Source organism: Schistocerca cancellata, chromosome 1 (assembly GCF_023864275.1).
Source record: "Schistocerca cancellata isolate TAMUIC-IGC-003103 chromosome 1, iqSchCanc2.1, whole genome shotgun sequence".
Classification (NCBI taxonomy): Eukaryota; Metazoa; Arthropoda; class Insecta; order Orthoptera; family Acrididae; genus Schistocerca; species Schistocerca cancellata.
Window position 1 is genome coordinate 312,569,417 of NC_064626.1, and position 25,016 is coordinate 312,594,432.

Genomic DNA, 25,016 nt, shown 5'->3' on the forward strand with positions numbered 1-25,016 from the left:
TGTTAATTCCTTATCCATACCAAATAAATTCAGGTAAGAAACTAATTAAAAAAGGTATCTGAAATTCAGCAAGTGGGCGACTTAGGGTGCCTGGTAAGGCACACTTCGTCTGTTAGCGTCTATCAATAAGGTTTTTTCGCTATCTCCTTATTACGACAGGCACTGCAATAAGTAACGGCTGTAAAATCCCTTTCTTCAGAGATATGTGTTACGACGGTTAGGTTTGATACTGGAGCACCCATAAATTCTTTAGGTAAGTTTTTTTTATTAGTAACTTGCAAATAATTCATAAGTAAACATTAACGAAGCCGTAAACAGGAGTGATGCAACAGAACAGTATTGTAAATATAGTTCAAGATGTTAAATTTCACGCATTCTGTAAGAAAAAACGGGCACAATCGGATATAAAATAATGCGTGTTGTTAGTAAATCCTGATACTTACAAATGTAATATTAGTGTAGGAAAGCTGTGAAAACAAGGATAAACATAGTATTGTATCTTGTTATTATAATCTGTAGTATTAGTACAATGTTAGTTAATATTATTTTTTTGATTAATTGTAATAATGGTATATCCTTTCGTCCGTCTCAAACGCTCAACGCTAACACAGGCATGTGCTACAATGTTCTTGTTTGCAAGAAATGTGTTTCTTCGTACCGCAGAAGTGGAAAACGTTATTCTTGAATTGACTTATCAATAACTGACGAAGCTGACTCGAATTTATACTTAATTCCTTATATCCGACCTTGAGAAATTTACAGTTAAAGAGAAACAGCATTACATTCCGCAGAAAAATATTACGATAAGCGTGAAGTCTAAGACGGGATATGATGTGTGAACGGTGGCTATCAGTTGTATATTGTAAATTTAAAGGTTGGCAGTGTAATTTGTAATGTATAAACTGACAACATTATTTACTTTTTGGCATGAGACGCAGCTGGCTTTGGCAGTCTAAAGATCACATTTCAATTCACGAAACAATATAAATATTACTTCTCACTTCTCGAGCCACCACAATTCTGATATAGGTAATTTGGAGACAGATACTGAGAATCGAAGGCGATGCCTCTACATTACCGGTTGATGTTACTCTCTCCTGGCCTAAGAAGTAAGAATGTGTTGGCTCGAACCAGTAGCGAAAAAAATGTGTATGACCGGCGTAATGCATCATAAATTCTTTAAACGTGATGGTAACATACCATTAAAAAGTGAAGATACGGGATGCATAATTATAAAGGAAGAAGAAAGGCAATTTTCAATTAACATACCATTATACGACAATAAATCACTAAAGAGAGTCAATGAAGTAATTAATATGTAATAAAATACTTAATATGTAATTCAGTAATGTTTAATACAATTCTTTTGCGATTTTAGTATACGGAATTAAAAAGAAGTAGTAACGACATTAATATCAATGCAGAGGAATGTGTTGTCAATTCTTGTTAAAAGAACGATATTTCGAAACTGGACTGGGAGTCCGTGTCCACTTTCTGAACGACTGAAGAACCACCCAAAGGCACAGTGATCGCTTCATTTGCCAGTGCCTTACGTATTTCTTTCTGTAAATTCTCTCTGTTTTGTTTATCTCTGTTAACAGTAAGAAGGCATATCTTAGACATAAAATAACAGCACAGGTTGATAGTCCTATTAAAATGTCTAGTAAATCGATGTGTGGAACTGGAGTAGGTTAACTTGTACAGGAGAGAGAAGGTTTTAGTTTTGAAATGTAGCTTCGGAGTCAGTATCAGTCGGGAAAGTCGAGATATAAGTATTCTTTCTTCTGAGGATGTAAATGTCGAATGAATGAGAAATACTGACAATTATAGAATACATTAACTATGCCCTCATGAAAGGGGTAAAAGATTACACATATACTGACATAGGAATCTGAACTACGTTTACGGATACTTTTACTCGTATTACTTAACTTTCGATAGAGTATAAACCTCTGGAGATTGCAGGAAGATTACAACTATCGCGAACTAACAAGGAGACGGCACGAGCGTGGGGTCGGGGATTTGTCCGAAATTTTGTGTGGTGAAAGAGGACTCCTAACACCTCACGTGGTTAAAATATTAGGACGCACTACCCGGAAAATCCTGGGAAAATCGATCCAAAGTTTCTTAAGTGCCTTATGAGTATAAAATGTTAGTCCATTGACGAGCCGCCGCCTGGCCTAGAAGTTTAGGGCTCGGACTCTTACGCCAGAGGTCTCGGGTTCTATTCGTTCTCTGGCACTTTTTTTTCAGTTTCTTTTGTTATTCCACCAATTATTCAGAAAGTTTCCCAAACCTACATTATCTTTAACAAATTAGTTACATTATTGAATAAAAATTATTTCCTTCTTGTCCAACAACGCAATTCATGGCGGTGGGTTTTTCATTTTTCATTTTAAAGTATATAAGGAGAATCATTGGGTTTTTAATCAGAATAACAAAATAGATTGGGAAACATTCAATTTTTATACATATAATAATTATAAACAAGAACCGCAGTGGTAATTATCGTAAAAACAAACAAAGCAATAATTTTTGCGACATCTTGCGCAACATATAAAAGCGGATTTTATACAATCACAGGGCGTTTGCAATAAATCGGTACAAAAATATGCCCCATTAACATTTACGAAAATGTTTTGAGTTTCTGACAATTTTGAAGCAAACCAGGCATATTGAATCATGTCACGGAATATTGGTGACGACAACTGACGGTGAATTATAGAATGAATTTTTATACAATCTTCCCGGGAATTGATTTCACGATTCTCCTGTAACAATGCGCTGCAATTTTGCAAGCAACAGGAGAAAAAAAATTGCCGGAGGAGGAATCGATCCCGAGACCTCTTGGGTAAGGGTCCGAACGCTAACTATGTAGGCCAGACGGCGGCTCGGCAGTGGACTAACATTTTACACTCATAAGGCACCTAAGAAACTTTGGATCGATTTTTCTCGGGATTTTCCGAGTAGTGCGTCCTAACATTTTAACCACGTGAGGTGTTAGGAGTTCTCTTTCACCACACAAAATTTCGGACCAATCCCGGACCCCACGGTGGTGCCGTCTCCTTGTAAGAGAAACAATATCCAGATAACGCACAACGTCATTTCCTTTTCGGAAATTACTCCGTACGACGGTGAAGTGTGTTGTCACTGGAGAACCGTTGAATCTTAAGTCATATATTCAGTCATAATTCGTACCAATTTCTCGAGTCAAGCAGTTTTACAGTTTGATGAAAACTCATTCGCTCCAAATCTGCTGTATTTGTTTTTGGAAAAAAGCCAAAATTTTACCGAAGCAGGAGAGTCTCTCTCCCTCTCTCTCTCGCTCTTTTTCTCTCACCTTCACACCATTGCACATTGCTGCACATTGGTAACTCTCGAAACGCCGTCTCTGAAATGTAAGTGGAAGTGAGGGATCCCTTCGTGTGTGCGAGGGAAGGTAGAAGCTGAATGTTGATTTGCGGTGAAGCTTTGGTAGCGTGGCAGCACATATGACAGATAAGTTGATATTATCAGGGAAGCAGGTGTAAGCTACAAGGAAAAACGGCTAATACATAATATGTACTTGAGCTGTGGTGAAAAAATAGAAATAGAAGATCAAGAACGAAGCGCTCGTATTAGAAACGATCAACCTGTACTTTGAAGGAAAAAGGAAAGGTCAGGAGTGGGATTCAAACTCAGAGTGAAATGATATCAGTGATAAGATTCGCTGGGAACATGTCTACCCTCAGTGAAAGTGGGGAAGAAATGCAGAACTTAAGACCAAAATTTGTGATTCAGAATGAGATACAGTCTCTGCGGGAGGTCTAAACAGCTCATGCGTTGCAGCAGACTGGCGAGATCTCGCGGGAAGTAGGATGTGTGTTCAGATGATGGTCACTTGCGAGCCTGGCCGCCAGCTGAGGTCTTCGGTGGGGGTGATGGGCGCGGTGATGGGGATGCCCAGGATGTGCACCTCGCGGTAGCCCAGGCGCGCCAGCTCCACCTCGCGGGCGGCTGCCGCCTGCGGGTCGTAGTAGTGCAACTTGGGCGCCTCGTCGTGCATGTAGCGGTTGTAGCTGTACACCATGTGCAGCAGGTAGAACTCCAGGCCTGCAACAAGTGCCGACCGGCGCTGAGTCGCGTGCCTCACCGCACTCTGCTACACGGCATCAAAAACACATCATTAGCACCACTACGAGAGTTTTCGCGAACGCTGAAGTCATCTACAGGTCATCGACATCTACGTGGGTACTCTGCAAATCACATTTAAGTGCCTGGAAGAGGGTTCATCGAACCACCTTCACAATTCTCTATTATTCCAATCTCGCATAGCGCACGGAAAGAATGAACGTCTATATCTTTCCGTACGAGCTCTGATTTCCCTTATTTTAATGTGGCGATCGTTCCTCCCTATGGAGGTCGGTGCCAACAAAATACAGGGTGATTCAAAAAGAATACCACAACTTTAGGAATTTAAAACTTTGCAACGACAAAAGGCAGAGCTAAGCACTATCTGTCGGCGAATTAAGGGAGCTATAAAGTTTCATTTAGTTGTACATTTGTTCGCTTGAGGCGCTGTTGACTAGGCGTCAGCGTCAGTTGATGCTAAGATGGCGACCGCTCAACAGAAAGCTTTTTGTGTTATTGAGTACGGCAGAAGTGAATCGACGACAGTTGTTCAGCGTGCATTTCGAACGAAGTATGGTGTTAAACCTCCTGATAGGTGGTGCATTAAACGTTGGTATAAACAGTTTACAGAGAATGGGTGTTTGTGCAAAGGGAAAAGTTCTGGACGGCCGAGAACGAGTGATGAAAATGTAGCACGCATCCAGCAAGCATTTGTTCGCAGCCCAGGAAAATCGACTCGCAGAGCTAGCAGAGAGCTGCAAATTCCACAATCAACTGTATAGGAGAGTCCTACGAAAAAGGTTGGTTATGAAACCTTATCGTCTGAAATTAGTTCAAGCACTGTCTGCAGCTGATAAGATTAAAAGAATCGATTTCTGTGATTTTATCCTTGCTCAAACGGAAACAGATGAATCTTTCGTTTCAAAGATTGTGTTTAGTGATGAAGCCACTTTCCACACTAACGGGAAAGTCAACCGTCACAATGTCTGTATATGGGGCACTGAGAATCCGCGGGAAACAACTCAGTATGAACGTGACTCGCCTAAGGTGAACGTTTTCTGTGCCATTTCAGCCAATAAAGTTTTTGGTCCCTTTTTCTTTGAAGGTGCTACTGTAACTGGACTACAGTATCTGGTGATGTTAGAGAATTGGCTGTTCCCTCAGCTCGAACAAGAAGCACAACAATTCATATTTCAGCAGGATGGAACGCCACCACATTGGCACTTATCTGTCCGTAACTACGTGAACGTCAACTACCCGAGGCGATGGATCGGCCGCCAGGCAGCCCGTGACAGAGCACTTCATCACTGGCCTCCAAGAAGCCCTGATCTTACCCCATGCGATTTTTTATTATGGGGGTATGTTAAGGATATGGTGTTTCGGCCACCTCTCCCAGCCACCATTGATGATTTGAAACGAGAAATAACAGCAGCTATCCAAACTGCTACGCCTGATATGCTACAGAGAGTGTGGAACGAGTTGGAGTATAGGGTTGATATTGCTCGAGTGTCTGGAGGGGGCCATATTGAACATCTCTGAATTTGTTTTTGAGTGAAAAAAACCTTTTTAAATACTCTTTGTAATGATGTATAACAGAAGGTTATATTATGTTTCTTTCATTAAATACACATTTTTAAAGTTGTGGTATTCTTTTTGAATCACCCTGTATTTTCGCATTCGGAGGAGAAAGTTGGTGATTGGAATTTAGTGAGAAAATTCCGTCGTAACGAAAAACGCCTTTCTTTTAATCGTTTCCAGCCCAAATCCTGTATCATTTCTGTGACACTCTCTCCCATATTTAGCGATAATACAAAACGTGCTGCCTTTCTTTGAACTTTTTCGATGTACTATCTGGTAAGGATCCCTCATCGCGCAGCAGTATTCTAAAAGAGGGCGGAAAAGGGTAGTGCAGGTGGTCTCCTTATGTCTGTTACATTTTCTAAGTGGCCTGCCAATAAAACACAGTCTTTGGTTAGCCTTTTCCCACAACATTTTCTATGTGTTCTTTCCAATTTAAGTTGTTCGTAATTGTAATACCTAGGTATTTAGTTGAATTTACGGCTTTTAGATTAGACTGATTTATCACGTAACCGGAGTTTAACGAGTTCCTTTTAGCACTCATGTGGATGACCTCACACTTTTCGTTATTTAGGGTCAACTGCCACTTTTCGCACCATTCAGATATTTTTTCTAAATCGTTTTGCAGTTTGTTTTGGTCTTCTGATGACTTTATTAGTCGATAAACGACAGCGTAATCTTCAAACAACCGAAGACTGCGGCTCAGATTGTCTCCAAAATCGGAAGCATGCAATTTCACTACGAGCCGCTTGTGTGGTACAGCGTCCAAAGCCTTCCGGAAATCCAAAAATACAGAATCGATCTGAAATCCCTTGTCAATAGCACTCAGAACTTCATGTGAGTAAAGAGCTAGTTGTGTTTCACAGGAAAGATGTTTTTTTAACCCATGTTGACTGTGTCTCAATAGACCGTTTTCTTCTAGATAATTCATAATGTTCGAACACAATATATGTTCTAAAGTCCTGCTGCATATCGACGTTAACGATGTGGGCCTGTAATTTAGTGGATTAATCCTACTACCGTTCTTGAATATTGGTGTGACCGGTGCAACTTTCCAGTCTTTGGGAACGGATCTTTCGTCGAGAAACGGTTGTATATGATTGTTAAGTATGGAGCTAATGCATCAGCATACTGCGAAAGGAACGTAATTGGTATACAGTCTGAACCAGAAGACTTGATTTTGTTAAGTGATTTGAGTTTCTCCACTACTCCGAGGATATTTACTTCTACGTTACTGACGGCGGCAGCTGTTCTCGATTCGAATTCTGGAATATTTACTTCGTCTTCTTTTGTGAAGGAATTTCGGAAGGCTGTGTTTAGTAACTCTTCTTTGGCAGCACTGTCTTCGATAGTATCTCCATTGCTATCGCGCAGAGAAGACATTGATTGTTTATTGCCGCTAACATAATTCACATACGAACAGAATGTCTTTGGATTTTCTTCTGTAAAAGATCGCCATCCTTGGGGATTTTGCGCCTGTTTAAATTTGGCATGTTTGTTTCGTTGTTTCTGCAATGGTATTCTAACCCGTTTTGTGTACCGAGGAGGATCAGCTCCGTCGTTTGTTAATTTATTTGGTATAATATACAGGAAAATTTCGATGCACGATTGTAATTAATGGAGAGGATCTTGTGGAAAATTTCTGTGTGGTGTAATGAACAGCAGTTGTACAGTTCCCTCAGTACAAGACAGAGCCTATGAAAAAAAGGAAAGAACTCAACAGCGTCCGATTACAACAATACTGGTGAACATCTTAAGCACATCATATCGCACGTGTACTTAAGGATAATATTAGAAAACGACCTAACATTTGTATCAGTAAAGCTAATGGAAGACATATTTCAAATTATGAAAACCGCAACAGTTGCGTCACAATTATTTATTAATCACGACTAATTTCATGATGTCACAGTGAGGTCTTCAGGTAGCAAACTACGGAGCTAAAGAAGATACAACAAACGTTACTAGAAAAGTCTTGAAACACGAACTATCGAATTAATGTAACGCTGATTAGCAAGTGATGTAAGAGGACCTCTCAAAACACAATGTCCTTAAAATCCCTGCATGGATTAATAACGGAAGTCTCCTTTTATCCTGAGAAAAATTGGCGTCATCAAGTACGCAACTGTCCTGAATAACATACCCATTGGCCTTAGAGAAAGAACTAACCCTTGAAACAAAAATTGTTGGTAAACAACTGGCATCGTAAATGACAGAAAAGAGTCCTCAATGTATGTGTGACTAAATTTCTTAATGGAAGAAAAAGTAAAAAAAAAAAAAAAATTGTCTCTCTAGAAGTACCAGAAAGACTAAGGACGTGACAGCACACGCGGGAAGCGTTGGTAGCTTCACGTAGAATGTGTACCTACCGACACCAGCGGTCGAAAACACTTAATCTTACACTTATAAGAGTCTCACTGGTGTGATACGAATTCGAAACGCCGGGCATTAAATGGTTAATGGTAAACTCAGGAACAGCATTAAGGCATAATTATTTCCACCTCATCTAAAAAGAAAGAAAATGGTCCTTAAGTTCTTTATGTAAAATTTTTAGAGTTTTGTAAACATTATTAACGGAGTGTCCGTCAGCGCGTATGTGTGCACTGAGTGCAGTTTTCAGATTCGTCTTATGAGAATGTTTTTTCTGTCTAATATTAAGAAATCTCCTCATCTAACTAACATATTTTACTGAGCAAGAAACAAATCCTGAAGTGTGATCCTGACATCCTCTTTGTGTCTAACAGAGGCACCAAGATTCTTAGGTATGAAATAAGTGGGGAACCCTATGGTCTCCTATGATCTAGCTTCCACTGCAGAGTTTAAATGGTAAACTGATCGGAGTTGGTCGTAGTGGCCCCTCCAGCAAACTTACCAATTCTTTTTCCATTAACGGCGTTAACAATCTGCACGTTGTAACAATTGGAATGGACGATGTACTGAATGGTTTTTGATTCCCTACTGAGGCTTCAGGGCTGAGTGATATACTGTGCAACCTATGGAGTAACGACGTGAAGCAACGATGTTACAAGAGCGGGGATGACTCGAGTCGTTGAGGATGACCAAGTTAGTAGGTTTCGGAATTTCGCGTTACAAACTTATAAGACTTGTCAAAGGAGTGAGTAGATAATACACTCCTGGAAATTGAAATAAGAACACCGTGAATTCATTGTCCCAGGAAGGGGAAACTTTATTGACACATTCCTGGGGTCAGATACATCACATGATCACACTGACAGAACCACAGGCACATAGACACAGGCAACAGAGCATGCACAATGTCGGCACTAGTACAGTGTATATCCACCTTTCGCAGCAATGCAGGCTGCTATTCTCCCATGGAGACGATCGTAGAGATGCTGGATGTAGTCCTGTGGAACGGCTTGCCATGCCATTTCCACCTGGCGCCTCAGTTGGACCAGCGTTCGTGCTGGACGTGCAGACCGCGTGAGACGACGCTTCATCCAGTCCCAAACATGCTCAATGGGGGACAGATCCGGAGATCTTGCTGGCCAGGGTAGTTGACTTACACCTTCTAGAGCACGTTGGGTGGCACGGGATACATGCGGACGTGCATTGTCCTGTTGGAACAGCAAGTTCCCTTGCCGGTCTAGGAATGGTAGAACGATGGGTTCGATGACGGTTTGAATGTACCGTGCACTATTCAGTGGCCCCTCGACGATCACCAGTGGTGTACGGCCAGTGTAGGAGATCGCTCCCCACACCATGATGCCGGGTGTTGGCCCTGTGTACCTCGGTCGTATTCAGTCCTGATTGTGGCGCTCACCTGCACGGCGCCAAACACGCATACGACAAGGCACCAAGGCACCAAGGCAGAAGCGACTCTCATCGCTGAAGACGACACGTCTCCATTCGTCCCTCCATTCACGCCTGTGGCGACACCACTGGAGGCGGGCTGCACGATGTTGGGGCGTGAGCGGAAGACGGCCTAACGGTGTGCGGGACCGTAGCCCAGCTTCATAGAGACGGTTGCGAATGGTCCTCGCCGATACCCCAGGAGCAACAGTGTCCCTAATTTGCTGGGAAGTGGCGGTGCGGTCCCCTACGGCACTGCGTAGGATCCTACGGTCTTGGCGTGCATCCGTGCGTCGCTGCGGTCGGGTCCCAGGTCGACGGGCACGTGCGCCTTCCGCCGACCACTGGCGACAACATCGATGTACTGTGAAGACCTCTCGCCCCACGTGTTGAGCAATTCGGCGGTACGTCCACCCGGCCTCCCGCATGCCCACTATACGCCCTCGCTCAAAGTCCGTCAACTGCACATACGGTTCACGTCCACGCTGTCGCGGCATGTTACCAGTGTTAAAGACTGCGATGGAGCTCCGTATGCCACGGCAAACTGGCTGACACTGACGGCGGCGGTGCACAAATGCTGCGCAGCTAGCGCCATTCGACGGCCAACACCGCGGTTCCTGGTGTGTCCTCTGTGCCGTGCGTGTGATCATTGCTTGTACAGCCCTCTCGCAGTGTCCGGAGCAAGTATGGTGGGTCTGACACACCGGTGTCAATGTGTTCTTTTTTCCATTTCCAGTAGTGTATTTTGGATTGGAACCCATGTCCGGAAACGTACCATTTCCGTGCCAAAACCATTTGAAAACACGTTGGAAAAGCGACCACTTTTACAAGTGGTTGATTAGGCGTAATCTATTAGACCACTTGTTTTGCGGTTCCATTCATTAACAGCCAAAGAAATTGCTTGTGTACTCGTTGACGGATCTCTTCGACGTCATGCTGTACAGCCCTTTCCAGTTCAGCTGTCCGTCTCCTTGGTGCACCACAGGCGCACCTGCTGACAGTGAAGGTACCCTTTCACGAAGCCGTTCCGTAATTGTGGCGGATAGGGTACGCGATTCAATCGAAAGTTTTGGAGAACGACTTTGGTAAAGGTGACGAGCAGCTCTTCCATTATCTTGAGCTTCGCCACACAGAAGCATCACGTCGCTATATTCTGCAAACATGTATTCAACTGTGTTACTTTAACACAGACACGTGAATGAGGCTCGAACCAGGTCAGATAGGCAGGACAGACTTCAGGTGACATCAGTCGAACCGACTTATCCGACTTATCCATCCTCCACCATGACTACCCTGTTCCGTACCTACCTACAACGGCTGTAGTACGGAAACGGTACGTTTCCGGACATGGGTTCCTGTTCGGTATATTACTTACTCATTCCCCTCTGCATGTCCTAGAAGTTTGTAGCGGTAGCTTCCGGACACCCTGCAAATCGTAACGAATGTGAGTACCGTCTAATGTTACAAGCGAATCAAGGTAAGGGAACTTTCCCTTGATAGATTTGCTGGAAAAGTGCCGTGAAATGCAGTGCATCCATAAAAGAAATGGCATGAAAACAGTGGTGTGAGCAATTGCATTCTCCCATTGTTTGGAATCCTAATCAAAAAGGAGCAACAACAGACGTTGAACGAACTCAGAGAAGAGATTCTAGGATGCCAGAAAGACAATATAGTACACACGGAAGTGTAATAGAACCGAAAACCTAGGAAGAAAGACGAAATAGTTGCCGTGAACCCGGTGGGTAAATTTACAGAACCTTCATTTGAGGAAGACTACGTGCTCATTCTGCTTTCTCCATAATATACCTCACGTAGAGATGACGAGATTAAGATAGATTAAGGTGCATAAAAATGCACAGAGTCTCTTTTCACTCTCTTTATATGCAACTGGAACAGGACTCAATCTCGCTAATACCGGCAGGAAACACATTTCGTCGCGCACTGTGCCGTTACTTGCGGAATACACACGGTGTTTCAAAGTCTTTGCGACAAACGTCTAGGGATGGTAGATCACGTCATGGGGAGCCCCTTTTGATGGAGGAAAAATGGTCGCTGACGCTTTCTAGGGACGCTATGCGTCCCGGGCATCGCTGTCCCTAGAACAGCGATATTTCAGCGAACTAGCAGGGTCTACTAATCTGTTGTATAGCATACTACGTGCCCCAGTAAACTTACAGCGTCTTTTTCAATCAGAAAAACGTGAGAATGAGTATCTATAAGTGGAGACAGATAGCTTAGAAGGGAATGAGGAACTTCAATTGTGCTCAGCCTACTGCCTTTCACTGGAAGCAGGTGACCGGATGATAGGCAACACACACTGCATACGAGCGCCGCAGAGTGGCTGTGCCCTGCCACCTCTAGGGGCATAACCAGTCTTAAATGACGCCTAGTATCGCTGGGAAGCGCCAGCAAACATTTTATGAAAGATATCGTACTACTGCCATTAGCTGCTGGTAAAATACTTTCTTAATACGAGCAGTCTCAGTCGTCTGACCATCACCAGGTTCATAAAAATATTCACAGTGCCGTGTTAGACGAAATATGAAATCGTTATCGTCAGGTGGTGAAACCATGAATAATACACTGTTATTATTGCGTAATATAAATTACGTCGCAGGGCTCTAAAACTGTGCTATCCCTGAGGACATAATATATGCATATTACGGTATAATAACAGTTTTATCATCTGGCGATAATGATTTTACATATCGCCTAACATAAAGCTGTGAATACTTTTATGACCCTGATGATGGTCAGACGACTGAGACTGCCTGTATCAATAATTTTACCAGCAGGTGATAATATTACAGTTTTCAAAAATACAATATAAGAGCTGTGGTGCACCACCTCTTGAAAGAAAGAACCTTCAACATCACTGCGCGTCAGCAATCGTTGGTTAATATATTAAAAACTAAAAACCCGCCTCGATTGCGAAAAAAGCACCTAGTGCTAAGTATTAACCCAGGTTTCGGCGTAGATAACTGCATTTTCTTCAGAACAACAATAAAACCCACAAGTTCCTAAGAAGACCCTTGTCAATGATTAAAAGAACGCCATAGCCATACAAGGTGTTCCAAAATTTTACATCGGGCAAACGGGACGAGCTCTGGGTCTCAGGTGTACAAAGCATATCCCTACTAGAAGCGGTGACGGTACTAAGGGCTCTACTTAAGCGCCGAGCCCTCCAGTTAATATCGAGTTACTTCATGCCGAGGTTAAGGACTTAAAACCGGATACTTTGGAAGAAATGTAGATCTTTTAGCATCTGCAGCATGTTAAAGACAATATCCTCAATGACCAACTCCTACTAAGAAATAGAAAATTTTTTGAAGGTTTCGCGTCTTTACTTTGTTCTTCATACTTGTAAATCTGATGATCTGGGGATTGTCACATGCCCGCGCTGATTGGCGAGCGCGGTTGGTCAAGCTGTTCATCTTCTTTCTTTTTATCCTCATTTTCCTTTTACGATGAAGGTGATTTTAGCCAGTTGAAGACCTCACGTTTTATCCCTATATCTTTATTACCACTACGTCTTTAGATTACGTCCCCTCAGACGCCCCCCCCCCCCCCAAGGCTAACTAATGGCTTTAGGTATAGTTTTTAGAGTTCCTACTGTTGTCATAGGTAGCTTCATATATAAGTTTCTTTACTAGCATAAGCAATCGTGTGCGGTTATTTTTAGATTTCATCTCCTATTTAGCTCGTCTCTTGTTCTATCTATTTCATTTTTTGACAGACGTTGATCCACGGTTGAGATTATATGGGCTATTTAGCCCCGACCCATGGATAAACTTTCTCGTATTCGTATGCGCATGCGCATTCAAGTAACTTCCCTTGTCTTGCGCATGTACATACATAGCGTTTCAGGCGACCGTTTGTAGTTGCAATTTATGGCGGGTCATGGCCCATCGAACATAGGCCGGTGTGAGGCGGAGCGTACACCATTAAGTTAAGTAGTGGTTTTGACTTTGTACACATGTACTGTTTGTGTTTTCCTTTCTTTTTCGTTTATAAATGTATAGCTGTGGTATTCTTTTAATCATTGACAAAGGTCTTCTTAGGCACTTGTGGGTTTTATTGTTGTTCTGAAGAAGGTGTAGTTATCTTCGCCGAAACCTGGGTTAACACTTAACACTAGGTGCTTTTTTTGCAATCGAGGCGGGTTTTTAGTTTTTAATATCTTGAAAAAAAATTTCGTCTCTAACAAAAGTTCTTCCTCATGACGTAATATGTAGCCGGCAGACGTTAGGAAGATTTTGAAACACCATGGTATGCAGGCAAATGTAGAAATATTTTGGGAACTGCTCTTACATACAGTCTTGGTATTTCTTAAATTTAAGACTTTTAATTTTTCAGGTACCGGTACTCTTCCGAAGCTAAGGATAAATATATGGCACAGAGATGAGTTGCTGTAGTGACCATCAATGAGACTTCACTGACATAGGGAGAAATTTTGTTGACATAAGCCACTGTTGCAAAAGGACTTCCTCAGGGAGTTTGCTTACTGCTGAATGAGAAAAACTTCGGTTCTTATGTGCTAGTGGAAAAAGCTATTTTCGCGATCCGACATGGTATTTAGGACGAAGGGGATGAGTATTAGACTTCTTTTGATTGTGTTTGCTTTATTTCTCGTTATTGGTAGAAATAGATGTCCTACATTGACATTTGTTTTATTTCCTGCCATTTTTGAAAACAGGCGAATGGGAAACAGACTTCCGTTGAGAAGCAGCTCCGTTGCGCCGGCCGAGGGGTGCCAGTACTCTGCGTGCCTTCGACGCGCCTTTGTGGATGGTTGTACGAGTGCTGTCGTCCCGTAGCAGTGTTACTGCTAACAACCAAGACGCTGGAAGTCTGTACCCGTCTTAACTATTCGTGTTTGCAGATCGCTTTTCTACAGGGTGATTACATAAATTGATAACTCAGGCTAGAAGTAAGATACAAATATGAAACTTGTGTCTAATTGTTTACAACTATCAAAGTTTTTTTCTGTTTTAGGTTCGCAGTAAGTAAGTAGTGGATGAGGTGCAGAGCCCAAGAAGCCATGTTAACCAATCAGGAGAAGGCACAGTGTGTCCTGTGGTACCATGAGACACGATCACCAACCACAGTGCAGAGGCACTTCCAGACAACATTTGGAAGGAATGCACCTGATGTCAAGAGCATTAAAGCCTGGTATGAGACCTTCAAGAACACAGGATCGGTTGCTGACCTTCCGAGGTCTGGTCGACCAAGAACCTCAGCATACAGGGTGGAAGCTGTAAGGCAGTCTTTTCTGCGAAGTCCGAAGAAATCGGTGTGCAGGGCCTCACGTGAATTACAGATGCCAAAAAGCGTTTATTGTTTCGTGCAAATCGTTCAGGCCTTGTTGCCCAATGACAGTACACGTCGATATGACTTTGCGGTCGAAATGCTATCACGTATTGAGGACGATGATGGTTATCTCAGACGAATTGCGTTTTCCGACGAAGCGACCTTTTTTGTCAGTGGAGTAGTGAATCGCCATAATGTGCGCATTTGGGGTTCACAACCCCCTGGCGAGGTCATGGAGTGCACCAGAGGCAGTCCAAAGGTGAATGTTTGGTGCGCGCTATTGCACGATCGAATTATCGGGCCATTCTTCTTCGCTGAGGCTACCATCACATCTGCAGTGTATCTGGACATGTTGCAACAGTATGCTGTTCCTCAGCTGCTTCAGTTATCACCCCGATGTCTTGTTTCAGCAAGACGCTGCACCGCCTCATTGGGGTGTGGACGTACGTGCCTATCTCGATATGACCTTTCCTGGGCGATGGATTGGTCGTGGTGGGCCAATGGTTTGGCCTCCACGCTCTCCTGACATAACCCCAATAGACTTCTTTTTGTGGGGTTATGTCAAGGACGAGGTCTACCGAACACGTGTACAAGATCTTGAAACCCTGCGGCCACGGATAGCCACAGTCGTTGAATCGATCCCTCAAGTTATGTTGGCTAATGTGTGGACGGAAATTGAATATCGCCTAGATGTGCTACGTGGTACCAAGGGTGCTCATGTGGGAGTTTACTGATGTGTGAGAAAAACTTTGATAGTTTGTAAACAATTAGACACCAGTTTCATATTTGTATCTTACTTCTAGCCTGAGTTATCAATTTATGTAATCATGGAAAGACTTTTCGGACACCCTGTATTTCTAACAATTTCTAATTGTCATCGCAAGGCTGTTTCGCCAGTACGTTGGCTCCTTGAACTTTTATCTGTTTGTCGCATCCGTCCTTGTGTTCCGCCATCACTTACTTGGTTTGTTGTTTTAGACGAATGTATGTTTTGCGTGAACGCTCGGTGTCTGTGGGGACTGCGGATGGGTTGCATTAGATGGGAATGTCGGTCGGCCGGGAGGTATGTCCAGATAGTCCGCGCAATTGCGATAAACGCTATGTACGGGTGGCGCAGCGGTTAACGCAACAGAAGAGATCCTCGGCTGCAATCCCATTGCGGCATATATTGTCGCTCGTCGCCTCCGATGCAGCTGACGTCAGCAGTTTCTTTTCTTTCCTTTCTCTATCCCCCCTCCATCTTCAATTTACATCTTCCATGTTCAGCTACTCTTGTGCTAATCGGTCGTCCCGTCTCACCTACACACACTGGTCTACACTAGCAGCCGACTATGTAGACTGCAGCAGTATGGAGCTTGTCGACTGCAGCTTTCACTGAGCCCCGTCTTTTACTTCGTTGCTGCTCCGAAAAACTTATTTACAATTGCTCGGCGGAGAATTTTGCCGAAACGTACAGAGATCATTTTACGTATGGTAAAAGACCGGTGTTCTGCGCTTCCTCCTGCTCTTCCTTGCCGCCTTCATCCTTTCAAGCCATAGTTTTATCTGTCATATTCATCCTACTGGCTGTAAAGGTGGATTTCAGAAAAAAGCCAATGAAAGACGCTATTTCTTCTAATAACAAGAAATAAAGCAAACAGTAGTAAAGGACGGCAGCACCTCTCCCCATCACCTTCAATACCCTACCAGATTACAACTTCTTCCACTAGTGTGTAAGAACTAGAATTTTTCTCTTTCAGCAATAAGCAAAATTCCCCGAGGAAGGTCATTTGCAATAGTGGACGAAACGTCGGAGAATTTCATTCATCGACACTGCGGTTATATACACTACTGGCCATTAAAATTGCTACACCAAGAAGAAATGCATATGATAAACGGGTATTCATTAGACAAATATATTATACTAGAACTAACATGTGATAACATTTTCACGCAATTTAGGTGCATAGATCCTGAGAAATCAGTACCCAGAACAACCACCGCTGGCCGTAATAACGGCCTTGATACGCCTGGGCATTGAGTCAAACAGAGCTTGGATGGCGTTTACAGGTACAGCTGCACATGCAGCTTCAACACGATACCACAGTTCATCAAGAGTAGTGACTGGCGTATTGTGACGAACCAGTTGCTCGGCCACCATTGACCAGACGTTTCCAATTGGTGAGAGATCTGAAGAATGTGCTGGCCAGGCAGCAGTCGAACATTTTCTGTATCCAGAAAGGCCCGTACAGGACCTGCAACGTGCGGTCGTGCATTCTCCTGCTGAAATGGAGGGTCTCGCGAGGATCGAATGAAGGGTAGAGCCACGGGTCGTAACACATCTCAAATGTAACGTCGACTGTTCAAAGTGCCGTCAATGCGAACAAGAGGTGACTGAGACGTGTAACTAATGGCACCCCATACCATCACGCCGGGTGATACGCCAGTATGGCGATGACGAATACACGCTTCCAATGTGCGTTCACCCCCATGTCACCAAACACGGATGCGACCATCATGATGCTGTAAACAGAACCTGGATTCATCTGAAAAAATGACGTTTTGCCATTCGTGTACCCAGGTTCGTCGTTGAGTACACCATCGCAGGCGCTCCTGTCTGTGATGCAGGTCTCCGAGCTGATAGCCATGCTGCTGCAAACGTCGTCGAACTGTTCGTGCAGATGGTTGTTGTCTTGCAAACGTCCTCATCTGTTGACTCAGGGATCGAGACGTGGCTGCACGATACTTAACAGCCATGCGGATTAGATGCCTGTTATCTCGACTGCTAGTGATACGCGGCCGTTGGGATCCAGCACGGCATTCCGTATTACCCTCCTGAATCCACCGATTCCATATTCTGCTAACAGTCATTGGATCTCGAACAACGCGAGCAGCAATGTCGCGAAACGATAAACCGCAATCGCGATAGGCTACCGTCCGACCTTTATCAAAGTCGGAATTGTGATGGTACGCATTTCTCCTCCTTACACGAGGCATCACAACAACGTTTCACCAGGCAACGCCGGTCAACTGCTGTTTGTGTATGAGAAATCGGTTGGAAACTTTCATCGTGTTAGCATGTTGTAGGTGTCGTCACCGGCGCCAACCTTGTGTGAATGCTCTGAAAAGCTACGCATTTGCATATCACAGCATCTTCTTCATGTCGGTTAAATTTCGCGTCTGTAGCACATCATCTTCATGGTGTAGCAATTTTAATGGGCAGTAGTGTACCTTGAATAATTTTATCGACTACAACAGTCTTGTGTAAACCCGCTTACCTCCCATTCTTACTTTTACTGTGTGTCACGCTGGTGACCATAGTGTTGAGCGCAAATCAACACCGTCTATTTGTGTCATATACAGTACATACATAGTATGGATTTGACAATTATAGGCGCAAAAGAAAGGGGTGAGTAGAGGCCAATGAAACACGCAAATAATCATAATAAATATCGCTCCGGAAATGAATGGCTTCCCCGATACACAGAAGTGCAGTCATGCCAACGTTATGACATTCTTAATGTCTATTTAGATGATGTTCCTTACATTGAGATGATGTCTTTGTGGTAAATGCATGATGGTGCACCAGCACCCTTTTACGAGGCTGGACGAAGCCCGCATATTCGACAAGAAGTGTTTATCAGTCATGGCTCCTTACATCTTGGCCTCCCTAGTCCTCCGACTCGAACTCGTTGTGTTTATTTGTATGGGGTAAAATAGAAATTTTGATATACTCGAGTCCTGTTGATAGAGTCGGTTAACTGTGGGAACACATTGTGGACGGTGATCAGTGGTTTCAGAACACGCCTGGTATTTATGAACGTGTATGGGCATCGATGTTTAGACGTCCTGTAGCCTTCCTTCACGTTTACACTGACCATATGGAACACTTGTTGGAAGGCGTTCAAATGCAGCTCTGCAGCAATGGATCCTCAGGAACTCTAAGGTTCCGTCTACAAAGTCGCGTAAGTCGTATGAGGGAAACCATTGGTTTATAGATCTGTGTTTACTAGGATTAGCTGCTTGATTCACTGTTCTTTAGTTTCGTTTGTACTTCTAATAATCAGACAGCCTGTAAAAATGGATTATTAGTCTCACTTACTAGTATCCCTCATCAGTCTCCTTCCTACCAGTTACTTCCGATCTTTTTCAGGGCATACATAAGATTGGTTCATGAACTCTGTGTTTTATTCGAAGTTAGTAAAATCTACAAAATCTTTCCAAGGTTTTCCTAGATATCTTTCCCCAGTTATTCGCAACATTGCAACTACATTTTGCATGTTTTCCTCTTCCAAAGCTGAAATGTTCTTCATCCAATTCTCTCTCTACTTTAGATTGTAATTCTTGGGCGGATTAGGTATTACTCATTGTTCTATATTCCAAGCATTTTGTGGTACTTTCGCAGTTTTATTGGTACTGGCAGCATCACTGGTACTGTGAAATCATCTGGCCATTCATATTCTTCATCAATATAACACAAATGCAGTATGTCCACATTTGCTTAGCTTAATACTTTGATCATTTCAATCTGAAGCCCACGTAGACCGTCCAGATTTCCTTTCCTTAGCTGTCATCTCAGTCCCTTTCGGTGCCATCTCAGTTTCTTTGCACCGAGCGAGGTGGCGCAGTGGTTAGCACACTGGACTCGCATTCGGGAGGACGACGGTTCAATCCCGTCTCCGGCCATCCTGATTTAGGTTTTCCGTGATTTCCCTAAATCGTTTCAGGCAAATGCCGGGATGGTTCCTTTGAAAGGGCACGGCCGATTTCCTTCCCAATCCTTCCCTAACCCGAGCTTGCGCTCCGTCTCTAATGACCTCGTTGTCGACAGGACGTTAAACACTAAGCACCACCACCACCATCAGTTTCTTTGCTAGTGATTGGAAATCTATCCTCTTCCAGTAATTATTTTTTATTCCACATATTAAAAGCATCTGGACGCCCTTTTGCCTCATACAGTATAATTCGCTCTACATTCCTTACTTTTTTGCAGGTCCATTACCATTCTCATCCTTCATCATACACATCTTGTTTCTCTTCCCCTCCTGAATTTCTTTACTTACTTTATTGCTGTACATCAAACAATATCGCCCCTTCCTGTCTAGTGCCTAAATTTCTCAATATTCCTGTTGTAGCCATTCTTCCCCGTATTTATCAGTTCCTTTTCTGTAGTTGATTACTTAGAGCCTTATATAACTTTCTGTACCTTCTTCCGTAAAGGAATTTGTATGTTTTGTTGTTTCTTCCATCTTCTACAACCTGGTCTTTGAAGCCACTTGTTTCAAAAATGGCCCTGAGCACTATGCGACTTAACTTCTGAGGTCTTCAGTCGCCTAGAACTTAGAACTAATTAAACCTAACTAACCTAAGGACATCACACACATCCATGGCCGAGGCAGGATTCGAACCTGCGGCCGTAGCGGTAGCTCGGCTCCAGACTGTAGCGCCTAGAACCACTTGTTTCATCTGATGCTTTCGGTGTACAGTTTTTTCAGACTAATCCAACAATCGTCGCTGTTATGTGGTGAGTTGTGTATTTTTATATCATTTTCCTGGAGTTATTCTTGTACTTATTTCCTTACCTTTTAAAAAATCCTTTACAAGAAATTTTTTCTTTATTTCTTCCATTTTTTAATCGCATAATTATAATTTTATTAGCAGGACATGAATTGATATCCGCTCCTGGAAATCTCTTATAATTTTTCAAACCTTTCTCTTTCCTGTATCAAAACGTAGTCAATGTGGTTTCTATTTGAATGAAGTGGACAAGTGGACTACATATGTATCATCTTCCCTCAAGTCACCGCGATTGGGGGGGGGGGGGGGGGCGGGTAGCCGTGCGGTCTGGGGCTCCTTGCCACGGTTAGTGTAAACCTAAGGAGTTTGGTCCCATAGAACCTTATCACAATTTTCCAAATTTCCCTCAAGCCGAATACTCTAGGTAAGCAAATCTTGATGATATATTCAGGAAATAACAGCGCAGCCGTTAGAGACCCTCTGCTTAGACGCATCTGTATGAAGATCAACACAGTTATAGTGCTAGGATAAATTTCTGGGAAACATGAATTTAAAAATTAGTCCGTCGTTAAATACTTTCTGTGTCCCGATAAGTCTAAAATTATTCGGTGTCTCCACATTAACTATGGTGGTAAATGTACCCTCCTGCACTTATGTGACTTGCATTTAGTGCTACTAGGTCCTGCTTAGAGCAAATCCCGATTGACCATGTTAGCCGCAATCTGCTTATGAATATTCGCTTCATAGGAGCGTGAGCAACAATAGGTATTTCCAACGACTGGCGTTGAGAATAAACTGGATTTATGTCGCATCATAAAGATTTGTCGACGAATAACAAGTGGTGAACTGGACTGGTCTGTATGTCACTGCTGCTTGCCTAGTGAACGGAATCTATAATTATGTGTGGTAGTCTAACTGTGAGGTCTAACTGTAGTCTAACACGTGAGGTAATACTGACCTTACGACTTATCTTAGACGAAAGATTAAGGAAAGGCAAACCTACGTTTCTAGCATTTGTAGACTTAGAGAAAGCTTTTGACAATGTTGACTGGAATACTCTCTTTCAAATTCTAAAGGTGGCAGGGGTAAAATACAGGGAGCGAAAGGCTATTTACAATTTGTACAGAAACCAGATGGCAGTTATAAGAGTCGAGGGGCATGAAAGGGAAGCAGTGGTTGGGAAGGGAGTAAGACAGGGTTTAACCTCTCCCCGATGTTATTCAATCTGTATATTGAGCAAGCAGTAAAGGAAACAAAAGAAAAATTCGGAGTAGGTATTAAAATCCATGGAGAAGAAATAAAAACTTTGAGGTTCGCCGATGACATTGTAATTCTGTCAGAGACAGCAAAGGACTTGGAAGAGCAGTTGAACGGAATGGATGGTGTCTTGAAGGGAGGATATAAGATGAACATCAACAAAAGCAAAACGAGGATAATGGAATGTAGTCGAATTAAGTCGGGTGATGTTGAGGGTATTAGATTAGGAAATGAGACACTTAAAGTAGTAAAGGAGTTTTGCTATTTGGGGAGCAAAATAACTGATGATGGTCGAAGTAGAGAGGATATAAAATGTAGACTGGCAATGGCAAGGAAAGCGTTTCTGAAGAAGAGAAATTTGTTAACATCGAGTATAGATTTAAGTGTCAGGAAGTTATTTCTGAAAGTATTTGTATGGAGTGTAGCCATGTATGGAAGTGAAACATGGACGGTAAATAGTTTGGACAAGAAGAGAATAGAAGCTTTCGAAATGTGGTGCTACAGAAGAATGCTGAAGATTAGATGGGTAGATCACGTAACTAATGAGGAAGTATTGAATAGGATTGGGGAGAAGAGAAGTTTGTGGCACAACTTGACCAGAAGAAGGAATCGGTTGGTAGGACATGTTGTGAGGCATCAAGGGATCACCAATTTAGTATTGGAGGGCAGCGTGGAGGGTAAAAATCGTAGGGGGAGACCAAGAGATGAATACACTAAGCAGATTCAGAAGGATGTAGGTTGCAGTAGGTACTGGGAGATGAAGAAGCTTGCACAGGATAGAGTAGCATGGAGAGCTGCATCAAACCAGTCTCAGGACTGAAGACCACAACAACAACAACAGTCTAACTGTGGTAGTCTGAACCGATAATCCACAGTCTGAGTGGAACTACACAAAAGCCGTGTGGCACTCGAACAGACATGTTAGAATGGATTAATACGTTTCATGCCTTTACACGTTTGGGTTTAAATCCTTCCTACGTAGTAAACACGTAAACCTCTCGTAAAAAATCAGATCCAGAAATGGCACTGAACTTTTACAATTGAGTTCCTTCATTCTGAGGATGTGAAGGACGGGAATGGTTGATGAGCATTCATTATGGCATACACAACGACGCAGGTTTAGTCTGAGGGAAATAGTGGACAGAGGCGACCTGCTATGCTGGTAGTTTGCCGTACCGATATCCAGGAAGCCGGCGGAGACTGCGATGGTGGAGTGCGTGTTCCAGCCGTCTGCCGCGAAGCTGAGGAGCATGCCGAGCAGCCACACCACCAGGCCCATCACGACGTACACCAGCATCACCAGCAGCCACACCATCAGCGTCGAGCGGCTCCTCTGTCAACACAGCAACCGTGTTTTTGCAAACAGGAGGAAGAGCGCCGCAGGCAGAGCAGAGCTGCTGCGTCCATCAGATGACGTATGTTCCGCAAAGCACGCCAATGGCAGAGTATTCTGTTGCAGAGCGGCATTCTATTACGAATAAGTGGTAACAGTCAAACCTCTACGTGACACAATACGCCAGATCTATAGTCTAGTCGAAAAATAAAGTGTAAACATTGTAAGTAGGCTGTTTAGGTTTTTATGTTGGTAACGTCACCTAGCGCTCTGTATGAAAATCACTGGCTGTGCTGTGTGCAGTTTGAGGCTGGTTGGCTGCCAGCTGTGGTGGACGTGGGGAGAGAGATGGCGGAGTTTTGAGAGCGGATGATCTGGACGTGTGTCCATCAGAAAGAGTAAATTTGTAAGACTAGATGTCATGAACTAATATACATATTGTGACTTATGAACACTATTGCGGTAAATACATTGTTTGTTCCCTATCAAAGTCTTTCATTTGCTACCTATGCCTATCAGTAGTTAGTGCCTTCAGTAGTTAGAATCTTTTATTTAGCTGGCAGTATTGGCTCTCGCCGTATTGCAGTAGTTCGAGTAACGAAGATTTTTGTGGGGTAGGTGATCCATGAAAGGTATAAGTTATTGTTAGTCAGGACCATTCTTTTATAGGGATTATTAAAAGTCAGATTGGGATGCGCTAAAAATATGTGTCCGTTTAGTGCTGATCAGAATAAGTAAAGAGAGAACTGTCTGAGTACGTTCAGTTCTGCTCAGCTGTTTGAAAATCAAATAACGTAAGAGGTTTACCAACACAGTAATTAATTAATTTTTCTAAGGGGACGTTTCAACATGTATAATTTTATACTATCTGACGTAAGTAGTGTAACCAATACGAGAAAATAATCACGTCCTTAATACGAGAGATACTTAGAACTAGGCATTTGAGACATGGAAATTACAATAATTTGCATCTCTCACCAGCTGCGACATAGTCGCGAATATGAGCAGTGATCCAATAATGCCAAATGTTTTGTTATTCCAGTCTTTGATGACAATATAAATTCCTCTGACGATGGCCGGTTTCAGTCAGTAATGACAATCTTCAGATCTGTTCTACACCATGTCCTAATCATTAGGCTTTATCACATTAGGTCATGGTGTAGAACAGATCTGAAGATGGTCATTACTGACTGAAACCGTACATCGTCGAAGGAATTAATATTTTGATCAAAGACTGGGAAAAAAAGCATTTGAATTTTCATCTCTCCATCATTGCTGACGACAGCATTTCGTTAAAAAAGAGATATAGCCGCAGTACATTTTATTATGTGAAAATTACAGTGCTCCTCGTGCTGTACTTTATTGATATTGATCAGTTATACAACATTCATGATAGATACGGAATACACAATAAGCTGTATGTAGGTACAGTCTTGCAGGCATGATATCTACATCTACAAGGTTACTCTGAAATCCACACTTAAATGCCTGGCAGAGGGTTCTTCGAACCATTTTCATACTACTTCTCCACCATTCCACTCCCGAATGGCGCGTGGGAAAAAGGAACACCTAAATCTTTCCGTTCGAGCTCTGATTTCTTTTATTTTATTAAGATGATCATTTCTCCCTACGTAGGTGGGTGTCAACAAAATATTTTCGCATTAGGAAGAGAAAGTTGCTGATTGAAATTTCGTAAATAGATCTCGCCGCGAAGAAAACCGCCTTTGTTTCAGTGATTGCCACCCCAACAGAAGTATCATATCAGTGACACTCTCACCCCTATTGGGCGATAACACGAAATGAGATGCCCTTCTTTGCACTTTTTCGATGTCCTCCGTCAATCCCACCTGGTAAGGATCCCATACCGCGCAGCAATATTCCAGCCGAGGACGGACAAGTGTAATGTAGGCTGTCTCTTTAGTGGGTTTGTCGCATCTTCTAGGTTTTCTGCCAACAAAGCGCAGTCTTTGTTTCGCCTTCCCCACAATATTATCTATGTGGTCTTTCCAATTTAAGTTGCTCGTAGTTATAATTCCTAGGTATTTATTCGAATTGACAGCCCTTAGATTTGTGCGATTTATTGTATACCCGAAATTTATCAGATTTCTTTTAGTACGCG

At 42.9% G+C, this 25,016-nt stretch overlaps 1 protein-coding gene and 1 long non-coding RNA gene across 2 annotated transcripts in view; one reads left to right on the forward strand and one right to left on the reverse strand.

The window, feature by feature from the left end:
- The first annotated feature begins 256 nt into the window (after window positions 1-256).
- LOC126172856 (uncharacterized) lies at window positions 257-3,569 on the forward strand. The gene is made up of 2 exons (XR_007535477.1): window positions 257-1,920; window positions 1,959-3,569. It is a non-coding gene; the product is annotated as an uncharacterized LOC126172856 (long non-coding RNA).
- Window positions 2,986-25,016, reverse strand: part of LOC126172840 (uncharacterized) — a 131,028-nt gene continuing 108,997 nt past the window's right edge. Inside the window, exons 8-9 of the mRNA XM_049920911.1 lie at window positions 22,741-22,897; window positions 2,986-4,092 (exon numbers count right to left, since the gene is read on the reverse strand). Of these exons, the coding sequence (XP_049776868.1) occupies window positions 3,866-4,092; window positions 22,741-22,897 (384 nt within the window). The 3' untranslated portion in view covers window positions 2,986-3,865. The remainder of the gene's footprint in view (window positions 4,093-22,740; window positions 22,898-25,016) is intronic.